General features: G+C 37.7%; 1 protein-coding gene across 3 annotated transcripts in view; it reads left to right on the top strand.

The window, feature by feature from the left end:
* Window positions 1-13,199, top strand: part of LOC150101904 (FYVE, RhoGEF and PH domain-containing protein 2-like) — a 310,945-nt gene that overhangs the window by 166,020 nt on the left and 131,726 nt on the right. For all 3 annotated transcript variants that reach the window (XM_090400010.1, XM_090400009.1, XM_090400011.1), the window contains 2 exons: window positions 9,621-9,807; window positions 10,289-10,542. In XM_090400010.1, the coding sequence (XP_090256136.1) occupies window positions 9,621-9,807; window positions 10,289-10,542 (441 nt within the window). The remainder of the gene's footprint in view (window positions 1-9,620; window positions 9,808-10,288; window positions 10,543-13,199) is intronic.

The following is a 13,199-nucleotide window of genomic DNA, read 5'->3' on the forward strand; positions in this document are numbered from 1 at the left end:
GTCGTGCATTTCCCACGCCATGGCCACCGAGATCACCTGATCTCAATCCTTGTGACTTTTGGCTGTGGGTATTTCTTAAAAGCATTGTGTATCAAGGACATGTACCTGATATTCCAACTTTGAAAGATCGAATAATGTTACACGTGAGACAAATCAATTCCGATATGTTGCGAGCCACTGTGGAAAATGTCGTGCACCGTATGCAGTTCCTGGAACATCAGCATGGTGGTCATATTGCACCTCATTTGTAATTAACAACAAACGTCATGAAATTGATGTGTGCTGTCTCTCATTTGCCATTTAGTCATTCATTAGTTACACCTACTAAAATTAATTTGACAGTGCTAAAATTTCCCCTGTTGGTGACTTTTGGTACTTTTTTTTTTTTTGTTAAATCGAATCCCCATGTTCCACTGTGTACATCTACCGAATATTGGTGTGTTTCGTCAAATACATTACTTGCTAGAGGGCTCTGAACACTTGATGTTATTTTATAATCACCCGGTACTGCTTTTCAGTTTTACTTTTGATTTCTTTGTGGTACTATTTTCTCATTAACATCTTGTCATCTTCTTGATATTTATCTTCTGTATTTTTCCATTGTCTCTGAGAGCACATTACTAACTCATTAGGAATTTTTTATATGATTTGTGCTTTTTCAGGATTGCCTGTTTAGCTTTTTCACTCAAGGAGTTGAACAGGCAATTATCAGATTTGATTTTTCTACTCATGCAGACATCATTGCATATCTCCATGACTGAATTAGCTTCAATGCTCACTTTTTCTCCCCCCCCCCCCCCAGTAATATTTGGTGTATGCGAGTCTGCAGTTCATTCCTGAAAACAAAGCTACCCAACTTTGAAAGAGTTTTAAAAAGAATGTGTGCTGCACATTTTTATGTTGCTCAGAACTAAATGGTGGTAACTACCTATTTCAAATGTACTGTATGTTTGCATGTACTGAATCAATGTAGAGATATCACTCTCAGCAATAACATAATGTCTTGTCTTCTTCTTCTTTCTCATATGTTCTCTCCATGTGAATTTCTTTATTTTTATATTGAAACATGGTGTTAGGGATATATGTGTCAGTTTAATGCAGCAAAATGTAAGGTCTTGAGGTTTGGGAAACATCGATGGGATGCTGCATACTCTATGGGAGGAGTTATACTGGAGGAAGTAGGGGAGACAAGAGATCTGGGATCGATGATTGATAGAAACCTGAAGTTTAGGGGACATATTGCAAAGGTGGTAAAGGCAACACAGAGGATTGCTGCAATTATGAGAAGGATACTGACCTGTAGAGATAAGAGGGTTATCATTCCGTTGTATAAGTCTCTGATCAGACCACATTTGGACTATTGTTCTCAGATTTGGTCCCCAGGATTTGAAGGGGATAAATTAACTGTGGAAAGGATACAAAGACGGATGACAAAGATGGTTTCAGGACTGTACAAGGATAGTTATGAGGATCGGCTGAGGGAATGTGGACTACAGAGTTTGGTGGATAGAAGAAGGAGAGGTGATATGATTGAGACTTTTAAACTGTTGAGAGGTGGTTACAGGGTTGACACTGGGGAGTTCTTTTGCTTGGTTGAACAGCGGGAAGGAGTGATGACAAGAGGTCATCCCTGGAAGTTACGAAAGGAAACTGTGAGCAAGAGGGTAAGGAGTGGTTTCTTTGCGTGGAGGGTGGTTGAACCGTGGAATGCATTGCCTGATGGAGTGGTGGGAGCGAGAACGGTCAATGAGTTTAAAGAGTGGTATGATAGACTTTGTGCTTCTTAGGTAGGGACCTCCCCTCGATGAGTCTTGACAGACTTTATGTTCTTAGGAAGGACCTCCCACGATGAGTCTTTTGACTCCATGGAGGCCTGAATAATAATAATATAGTAGTCCATGTCTTGAAAAGAAAACCAACAGGGTATCCCTTCTATTTTTATTAGTCCTGCCTTTTCCCCAGAACATTTCCATGTGTTATTCATTTTCTATTCTGCTTTTTAGTTCTCCAAAAAGAATAACATATCATTTATATCAGCTGTCCTACTGAAAATAAGCTGACTCAAAAATACTTCTTTCTTACTTGAACCTCCCACTTGATCATATGCACAAATCAGTAACAATTTCCAAAGTTCCCATTTTGAAATTTGCTTGTACCATTCTGCTTCAAATTGAAATTGTCTCCCAACCAAGACATTTCCTTTTGTGTTCAGTGTTGGCACTATAGATACTCCTTTCTTTTTCTGGTCATTGTTGTTTGAATATTGACATTAGAGTTATTAATTAGCAGTATCTCACCTATTTGGGGAGAGCAATGTATAGTCAGGCTGATGTTAATGCCTTACAAGGGGATTTGAATAGATTGCATGAATGCACAGGTAAGTGGAACTGTTAGTTCAATGTCAGGAGTTACATTGCACAAGTTGTGAAGACATCACATCGAATAATGGCAATGATGCGGAGAACCCTGACATGCAGAAATAGAGAGGTTATGATTCCATTGTATAAGGCCTTGATCAGGCCTCATATGGATTATTGTGCACAGATTTGGTCACTGGGTTTTCATGGTGACGAGGATATGTTGGAAAGGGTGCAGAGAAGATTCACAAAGGTGGTCTTTGGAATGTGGAGTACAAGAACAGATTGAGGGAATGTAAGTTGCAGAGCCTCGTGAATAGGAGGAAGAGGGGGGGATATGATCGAGACATATAAACTGGTCGTGGGTTATCAGATAGACATGAAAGAGATTTTTCATAGAAGTGGAGAAGGAAGTAGAACAAGAGGCCATTGCTGGAGGCTGTATAAGGAGGGTGTGAGCAAAGGAGTGAGAAGCAGGTTCTTTGCATGGAGGGTGGTTGGTGAGTGGAATGCATTGCCTGAGTGTGTTGTGGATGTGGACACATTGAATCGCGGTTGGACGAGCATTGTATGCAATAGTGAGTATCTCCCACGATGAGTCTCTGACTCCATGGAGCTCGGGTGTTGATAGTAATAATAATAATAGTTTCATCCGTCTCAATGACACCAGTTATATTGAAATGGTATTTCCAGAATTGCTCTGCTGGCTGTACCTCTTTTCCACTGAAGGTTCTTTTGTTGATGGTCACCTATTTTCAGTTCTGTTGACTGCTCATACTGGTTCCTTGATGAATATAGTAGGATACCCTTGATTAACTGAGCAGTTCCCCACCAACATATTTGATTATGTTGTAACATCATATAGCATGTATGGTTTAAGCTGATACAGTGTGAAACTCATTTGCTAAGTATCGAACTGCCAACCTATCTTTGTTTACACAGTAATCTGGGTGGATGCCCATTAACAAGATATACCAAAGGAAGATGAGGATTGGAACATTGGGTCAGAGCTCTAGTGGTTCTCTGCTCTAGTTGGTTGACTAACTGTGGGGTCTCTTCCCAGTTATCTAGTTTCCACCTGTAAGCAGTCACATTGACCATATCATCCTACACACACATTGTAGAGATAGCTGTCTGAGTTCTTGCTTATTCTTTAATCTATGTTTAGTTTTTTTTTTATTTTATTACATATTCATAAAATCTACTGAATATGCTTGTTGCCAGTTATCTCTAGAATAATTATTATGATAATATTTTTATGCTGAGAGTTAACTATGTAAATATCATGTTTGGAGTTTACAGAAGTTGTAGAGATCTGGTTTTGATTTGCATGTTGTGGCACTTTATTGATGCAGCATTAATGTCTTCACATATAGGAAGCATATATAAGAGCAAAATATAAGGTAAGAAGTAGGAAATAATTACCAAGTTGACCTTCTTTTAACATTTCACTCTTAAGTGAACCAAGTAGTAAGCTTTTATCTAATAGCATACTGAAAATCTGCTCATGCTGGTGATATATACACACTGGCATTCTTTACTTCTCTTTCCCCTGTTTTTTTATTTTATTTTATTACTTCCTCATACACAAAAGGCAGAAGGTCCCATAGAAAATGAATGCTATGTGTGGGCAGAGATCAGGAATAGAGAAGTGATCTGTTGATATTCTCTTGAAATGTGGGAAGTTGTAGTCCTTTGGAAATGCTTTATGAGTAGGGGGAAGGCTTTCATTCCATCCACCTAAGTTCTGTGGAACTTGGGTGGATGGAATGAAAGATAACTAGGAGTAGAGTAGCAGGCTTGGTGAGCATGCAGTTCAAATGTAAAAGGATGTTGAGCAACTGTTTCAAGCTCCTGTAGATCTGGCAGAAATGGGAGGTATAATGGATGATAGTTTTGCTGAATAATGGCCATGAAAATATCCATAGAAGAGATGCAATGCAGAAACTGATCTTCTATAAGAAAGTGATTGAGGAGAGTCTGTAAGAGAAGTGTCATTCATTAATCAACCAAACTGTCCATTTCTGAAGAACATCAAGAATTTTTAGAGAGGTCTTAGGTGCACCATTCCAAATATGAGAGCAGCGTTCCAAGGTTAGTTTGATTTGGGATTTATACAGAGTAAGTAACTGTTCAGCAGAGGAGTGGAAAAGGATGCCAAGTTATTTTCAAGCTGATGATGCTATCGAAGTGATATGATTACCAGGAAAGGTTTGGACTAAGAATCAATCTGTGAAGAGAGAGATTTGATTTTGATTGTTGAGCTGAGCATTATCAAAATTAAGTGAAGAAGATCTGAGGTCTTTTTTGTGAGAAAACAAGCAAAGCTATGTTTTAGAAGCATTGAAGTTGACTAGGTTGTTTTCACCCCAATCAAGGATATTCTGGAGATCAGCATTCAGGACATTTATTACAAATGATCTTGTCATAGTAGTAGGATGAGTGGAGTGTGCTATCATAGCAAACTATGAATAGAGTTTGCAGTAATGAGAGCAGGTCATTTATATAAATCAGGAAGAGGGTGGGTGAAATGACAGAACCCCTGAGGGATGCTGGCATTAACAGGACAGTCTGAAGAGAGAACTCTAGCCACCATTACATGCAGGGATCAATCTGAGAGAAAACTGGCAATCTAATTGCCCAAGGACGAAGGCAGTTGGATTGATGGTAACTTGTTGAGAAGCCCTTGATGCCAGATCCTATTAAAAGCCGTGAAGATGTCAAGAGCAGAGACACAGGTTTTACCAAACCATTCCATGGAATGGGTCCAGAGGTGTGTGATATAGGCCAGGAGATCTATGGATCAAAATTGGAAAAATCCATACTTACTTATCCTTTTTGTGCTTCATGGCCCATGAGGCTGAGATCCATTTCTTCCAGATATCTTTGTCCTGAGCTGCCAGTTCAGCATCTCTCCAGCCAGCAGGTCTTCTTTCCTTTTCTGTCATTCTCTGCCAAGTTAATTTCACAGACCTTCACCTTTTTTGTTTTCCTTCTGGGAACCATGTCAAAGCCACTCTATGAATCTCTTGGCTATCAATTCTCAGTATATATGTTCAATCCATTTCCATTTGCATTTTTTTTATTTCATCGGTGATGCTTTTTTGCACAGTCAGCTTATATATAAGTTATCATTTTTTATACACTAGGGCCAAAATATTTTTAATATTTAAACAGATATTTTGTTTGAAAACCATTTAATTTAGCCTCCTGTTTTTTGGTCAGCTTCCATGTCTCAAATCCATGCTGGTAGTCACTAATTGGATGGCAGTTCTCAAAGCATTGACTTTTGATAACCCTTTCAATTACTTTAGATAAAATGAAATGAGAGTAATGGGTTGATAGCTTGATCATAAACCTTTATCAATTTTTGTGAGAACTTGTTGTATGTGGCCTTTCTTCCATGCTCTAGGTTGGATGCCAATTGAGTACTTTTTTAGTGCTAGACGATTAAACAGCTGGCTAATTCAGGAGCACATCTCTTGGGCACAATGGGTGAGATTCCATCAGGACTGGCTATCTTTGTGGTATCCAAGTTATTCAAGACTTTTCTGATGTCTTCCTGGCAGAAGGTCATAGGAGGCATAAGATGCATGTAATTTGTGATGATCATATAGGAGGAATTGGAAGAGAAGAATGAGGCCAGGACATCAGCTTTGTCTTTAGGTGGTGTTACAATGCTGCTATTAGGGTGAGATAGAGGAGGTAGTACAGTTGGACAAAATTTGCTCCCAAGCCAGTTGTGATTGGCTGTTTGGTTTTCTTGGACTGCCCTGGAACACGTTTTGGAGAACCATGGTTTAGATATGGGTTGGGAAATTCAAACAGAGTGAGGAATGAAAACTTCCGTTCCAACATGGATTATTTCTATAACAAGATTACAACAGAAGAATGAAAACAGTATTCTGACCATGAAAAGCAGGAGTGAAATTCATGTAAGTCACACTTGGCATTATTGGTAATGCCACAGTACATGAGATTGTGAATTGTTGATGGAAGAATGTTCCACCAGAGATGAAATTTTGATGAGATTGTGATCTGAATTACCAAGAGGAGCAGTCACCTGAACAGAGTACCTGGAAAGGGAACTAATTAAGAAGAGATTTAGAGTGTTGGGTGAGCAAAGAGGATTGTCAGGAATTCTGGTAGGGAGATGAATGTTCTGTTTTATGTTATTTGCTTACAGTAAAAATCTCTGTCTCTCTTCGAGCTTAGTCAGTAAAATTTGAAAAAGGGAACCAGTTAGAATTGTGGACATTGAAATCAGCAAAAAAAAAACAAAAAAAAACCAACTTCACTGTTTGGAAATTTTGACTGAATGAAACTGAACTTTAAAGACAGGAAGTCAAAGAGATCAGAATGACTTTCAGAATTGGGAGAATGGTAGAGGCAGCAGATGGATGTAACAAAATGTGGCAAAGAAATCTTAAGCCACAGGAAGTCAAAAAGGTGAGATTCTAGGGTCAGACTTTCTTTGGCAAGGAATATCAGAATGCACAAAAGGCATAAGCACCTCTCTCTCTTATGGCAGAAGGCATCATAAAGGGTGTAATTTGGACAGATTAATTTAGCAGAAATTTGAGGTTCAGGCAGAAACAGAACATCAGGTTTGGATGACTGAAGGTAATACTGATGCACATTTAAATTATTGTTGATGCCACGAACGTTGGTAAAGTGATTATGAAAGAGTTTGTGAGATTTTTTTTTCTTTTTTTTTGAATTTTAGAGAGAGGTTTATTTTTTAGTTTAACTGCAGAGGTACTATGCTTATTCAGGCTTAGTTTCATATTTGATGTTTCAAAAGATGAAGAGAAAAAAGAGAAGGGAATTCTCTTTTTTCCATACAGAGAGCATCCAGTTTCCAAACCACAACATGGAATCAACAGTGTCCCTGCATACTATTACACAGCCTCCCTTCAAGCATGACCTCACAGTGTAATTGGAAGCAAGATTATGCACCAGTTGATCAGGAACTTCCTTTGATTTAGTACCATTTGGTTTGGTTCTGTACACTAATTGGCATTCTGCCTGTGGAAACTGCTTTACTGCTGTATCCTCACAGATGCCGGAGGTACTCCTATTCCATTCACGTGTCATCTCCGATCCAGGAGGTTGGCTATCATGATGTGACTCATGGTTGATTATGGGCATAGTAACATGTGGTGAGGACCCTATTGTCGTAAGCATTTATGGCTATAAATCCATGTGTGTTCACGTGACTGGTTTGCCTATTCTAAGGGACGAAAAAACTAGAGTTTCCAGGTGAAAAAACCCTCTACCTCCATATGAGACTGGCTAACTCACCTTTAGTATAAAGAGACCAGATAAAGGTTCCTCGTATCATGGATAGGAATCGAACCCAGGTTTTCTGACCAAAGGACTTAGTCTGTATTGACTGAGTGATGGAAGCTCTGGAGGAGGTACTAGATCCCTTCAGTATATTTGGCATATCCTCAATGGGTATCACTCATACTGCATGTTGAAAGTTGGTGGAGGAAGGAACCAGTTCTGGTCCCAGATAAGCCAGGTGTTTCACTAGGTGATGAGTCATCTACCACCTGGGTCTAGTTGGCATTTACTTTAATTAAGAAGGTATCCTTTTGCAGCAGGAATGCTCTCTGTTGCCAGAACCCTTTTAGTAGAAACCAGATATTATCAAAACAAAGAATAAAAAACAAGTAAATGAGATTCACGAGAAAAACCACAATATATACATTATTACACCAGAAAAGGAATAAAGATATTTTTAAAGAGCTAAATGGGACAAGAGATCATAAGGTCTATATCCATATTTAGCATTATTATGATTATCTTTATAACTTTCATAATATATCCCCTCAACTTCTGCTCCCTATCCACCATCATCATCCCAAAATCCCTTGCTCTTTTTCTGCCTTCTGGAGTGTCATTTTTCTAGTACACTACACTACATTACACTACACCTCATTCCATTTTCTCTAGCTAAAGTATATGACTTACTTTACAACTCTGAACTGATATCTTTCTCTTTTTTTTATCCAAATTACCAGCCTACCACATTAGAGCTTCTTGACATTGCTCTTCCTAATTTATCATCATCAGTAAATAATTACACATCTCCTCTCGAATCTTGTCTTATATTATTGATATTAAATTAAACAGCAGTCCTAAAAAAACTGTGGTATTTCATGTTATTTCTCATTTGATTGACCAACTATTATCATCATTAGTATTATTGCCAGCTTGGTTGGCCAAGTGGATAGCGTATCCTCTCTCCAGCCAAAACGGTTCGAATCTTGCCATGGGCATGGATGTTTGTGACTGTCTGTGAAAATACTAGTGGTGGTGGTCGGTATCATGGATAGGTGTTGGTGTAGATGATGAAGGTTTAGTTGCGGTTGGTGGAGACTGAGAGTTGTAAAGTAGGTGTCCTCCCTTGATGAGTCTTTGGACTCCCTGGAGGTGTTACGTAATAATAATAATAATTAACATCTAACTTCCATGGAGTCAGAGACTCATCGTGGGAGGTACATACTATTGCACAAATGCTCATTCAACTATGCCTTAAACTGATTCAATGCGTCTACATTCACAACACACTCAGGCAATGCATTCCACTCACCAACCACTCTCCATGCAAAGAATCTGCTCCTCACTCCTCTACTTACACTTTCCTTATACAATTTCCAGCAATGGCCTCTTGTTCAACACCCCTCTCCCATCTATGAAAAATCTCCTCTATGTCAACCTGATAACAACCCCTAAAAGACAATACCCCCCCCAGTCTATCCCCCTGCCCTTAATTTCAATAGTAGTAGTAGTAGTGTCATGTGGATTTCTTCAAATGTCTACAAAATCTAGAAAAATTACTGTATGGGTTTCCTCTTTCCAGCATGCACTTATCACCCTATTATAAAATATGTTACTGAAACAAGGGCCTATCTTTAACAAGCCCATGCTGCTCTTACACAAACAATACAAAATTTTCTGAACATAGTCATGTAATGTCTGAATTATCTTTTGATAAATATGCAAAGTAATAAATCATATTGTTCTTTCTTTATACATTTCATAATAATCTGTAAATAAAATATATAATGTCTGTTATTACATATAATAGGAGTAGAAGAGTGGCTAAAATTGCAATGCATTCTGGTTTTAAAAAATAAATTTAGAGGTCTTAATATTAAAAAAATAACTTCATTAGTTTTGAATTTTCAGAATGTTTGATATTTTTCCTATAATTATATATAAAATTAATATTTTATTAATATATAACTGCAGATTCAGTACAGAGCAAGTGACACAATCATTTGAGCATGGATATGAAAGCATATCTGAGAGTGAAGATGAAGAAGAAGAATCTGTAGAAGATGTTTCAAGTACAGTTGGTGAACCTAGTGAATTTGATGATACTAGTGTAAGGGATGTAGATGCTCGTAGTGACTCAGGGTGTATGTTAGCAATTGAGGTAAGATTATCTCTTAATTTTAATCTTTATAAGTATTTTAAATATCAGTCCTCTTTTTTTCCCCCCTTGTTATATATATTATTTGTGAAGAATCTTTTGGTATAGAAATTAGCTAATTTGGTCTTTCAAATCCTATTTCAGTTCAATATTAAATTTTACAAGAACAACAACAATATATGCATGATTCATTTTGATTCTCACAAAATAAGTTGGTTTTGAATTCTTAAATAAAGTAATCTACTGTTTATCTGATCTTGAAAACAACAATCCTTCTATTAACTGACCCATGTATGTCAACAGACCTATGGTAGAGCACCATATAATTGCACTTCACTTTTCTGACCCTTCATTTATCAGGACAGCAAATTGCCTTTCCACGGTGGCTAGATAAATAGTAGATTATTGTATTTTATTTTATAGTGAACATTTTTGGTAGTAACTGCTATTAATGCATATTCCTTTTGTATCTTTAATTATACAGTATGAAACCAAGAGAGAAAAGATCCAACAGACTTTGCATAAGATAGCTACTGAGCTCTTAACAACAGAGAGGACTTATGTTTCTATTTTGCACATTTTAGACCAAGTATTTGCATTCCGGGTAGACCAAGAAAACCGTGCCCATCCAATGTTTTCAACTGATGTAGTGTCACAAATGTTTACTAGCTTAAAGTCCATATATAAACTTCATCATGACTTTTTGTTACCCCAACTGGAGGATCGAATGAAAAACTGGTAAGAATTGTATTTATCTTTAATTCATATTTAAATTCCATTGGGTGAAATATAACTGAAATGGCTTTTGCCAGATGTTTTCCTGCATTTGTTTTTTCTGTTTTTTATTAAAGTGAGTGAGTGTATGGACAGGCAGCTTTTGGTTAATTGTTTCACAAGAGGCTGATAAATGGTTTTATGTTCTCTCCTTCAAAAATCCGAATGCACACCTGTGCTTATTTGCCAGCCTCTTTGGCCGAGTGGTTATCGTATCCACTCTCCAGTCAAAAGGCTGTGGGTTTGAATCCTGCACTGCACATGGATGTTTGTGATTGTCTGTGGAAATACTAGTGATGGTGTTGGTAGGTGGTAGATGGCGTTGGTATAATTGCTGTTAGTTGAAGTTGGTGAAGAGTTGTAGAGTAGGTGCCCTCCCTCGATGAGTCCTTGGACTTCCTGTATTACGTAATAATAATAGTAATTTGTACATGAGTAGAGTGCATGCACGTGCGTGCACACATGCACGTGCGTGCACACACATGCACACATTTTGTCAATCCATGGTACTAATGAACTGTAGGTTTAAAAACTTTTAGTGTATGGGATTGCCATTTTTTTTTTTTTTTTAAAGGGAAGGGTTTCTGGATTAGCTAACCCTTAGTCCCCACCCAACACACACACACACACGGTACTAAATGTATGATAAGTTTACAATCTTTCATGGTTGGAATCACATTATTAACAAAAAAAAAAAAAAATTAAAAGATGAATTTGCTGTATATTGTCTCCTCACATGATCCTTATGGAGTTTTACCGTATGGTTCTAGTCATAACTTTTGTTTTGTTTAAATCACAGTATTTGGCTAACGATTGTGTAACATCTTGCATTTACATGGACAACTTTAAAATTGATCTCCAGATCAGTCACAGAACATATCCACATGATCCACTTGTGTTTAAAAGTTTCTCATGAAAATGAAAGGTGTTACAATCATATACTCAAATACTTTCATTTAAACAACAACAGTATGACTATTATACGAGTGTGTGCGTGCTGAAAAGTTGTGATAATTATCATGAAGGAATTGAAGTAGAACCATGTAACTTACACATTATTCTACATATTCCTCACAAAGTGTTATACACTTGTTACAATGCTGCTGCATTATTTGCAACCCTCTGAGAAAAAAAGTATTTTTCCTTTGTTGCACAAACAAGTCCTCAGCTGCAGATATGATATTACCATCATCTGTGGTAAATTTTGTTCCTTTCAAAGTGTTTCTTTAAATTTGGGAATAGGAAATAGTCAGATGGGCCAGGTCTGATAAATAGAGTGAGTGAGACAGACATTGAAAGCCCAAGTTGTGTATTGTCTGTTGCGTTTCATAAGTGGTGTGAGTATGTGCAATGTCCTGCAAAAGCAACACATCTCTGATCAGTTTCCCATGGCATTTTTCCTTCAGTTCCTAAGAGTTGTTGAATTAACTGCTGCTTTAACTGTTTCACCTTTTTTGAAGTACTTGGTAAAGATTACACCATCCATATCCCAAAAGACAATGGCAAGAACTCTCCCTGCCTACTTTTGGGTTCGTAACTTCTTTGGCTGTGGAGAACCTTTGTGTCTCAACTACATTGATTGCTGTTTGGTCTCTAGTCATAGTGATGAAGCCATGTTTCATCAAAGTCACAATACGAGGTTAAAAATTTGCACCTGATTTCTCAAAGTGATCCATAATCCATTGAGATGACATCACATATTCTCTCTTTTGGTCAGCATTCAAACATTTGGGGACCCACTTCGCTGAGAGCTTCTGCATATCCAGATGTTTGTGGATAATGACCCTGGCTTGTTCCCTGAATATCCCCAGAGTCTTTGCAATGTTTTTGGCTGGTACTTGGCTGTCATCAAGGATCATAGCATGCACTGCACAAAAAAACTTGATGACAGCCTGTACCTCTATGTCTTTGAATTTATTCAAAACCTCTGACATGTCTTTTTATATATCTTAAAAGAAAAAACAAATTATTACAATTTGATGAAACATGGGGATTAAGGGGTTTTAAGATATGTCCTTTCTTGTGGTTAAGTCAGTTGCTTTAATATAATTTTTGTTCTAAGTGTTTATCAGAACTTTTCATCCCCCCACCTTGTAACTGTATAATACACTGCTTGGAAAGAAGTTGAAAGTTTATTTTTCACTAGGTTAGACTATACTAAATTTATAGTTTAATCCTTTATCCCAGTGAGAGCAAACAAAGTTTGTGCCTGAAAATATCTTCAGGACTGAATATAGTGTTGTACTATCTTACCTGGGTAAGTAGTACAACACCAGGCAACTCATTGCAAAGATGGAACAAGCTACTCAACACTCCTATCCCAGTATCTCCCATAATGCAAAAACACATCTCCTTGTGGATATGTATACTGTTATGCATTAAGGGATTGGCCACTACCCAGACTAGTTTCGACCTTTATTGAGGTCTCTTCAGTGGGAGCCAGGCCCAGATTTGGAGATACCAGGCAGAAGCAGTAGCAAGGTCATTTGGCAACTCCTATAGGTAAAGATGACCTTGCTACTGCTTCTGCCTGATATCTCTAACTCTGGGCCTGGCTCCCACTGAAGAGACCTCAATAAAGGTTGAAACTAGTCTGGGTAGTGGCCAATCCCTTAATGCAT

The sequence above is a fragment of the Typopeltis vanoorti genome, chromosome 11 (assembly GCF_054136105.1).
Source record: "Typopeltis vanoorti isolate ZY-2024b chromosome 11, IOZ_Tvanoo_1.0, whole genome shotgun sequence".
Taxonomy (NCBI): domain Eukaryota; kingdom Metazoa; phylum Arthropoda; class Arachnida; order Uropygi; family Thelyphonidae; genus Typopeltis; species Typopeltis vanoorti.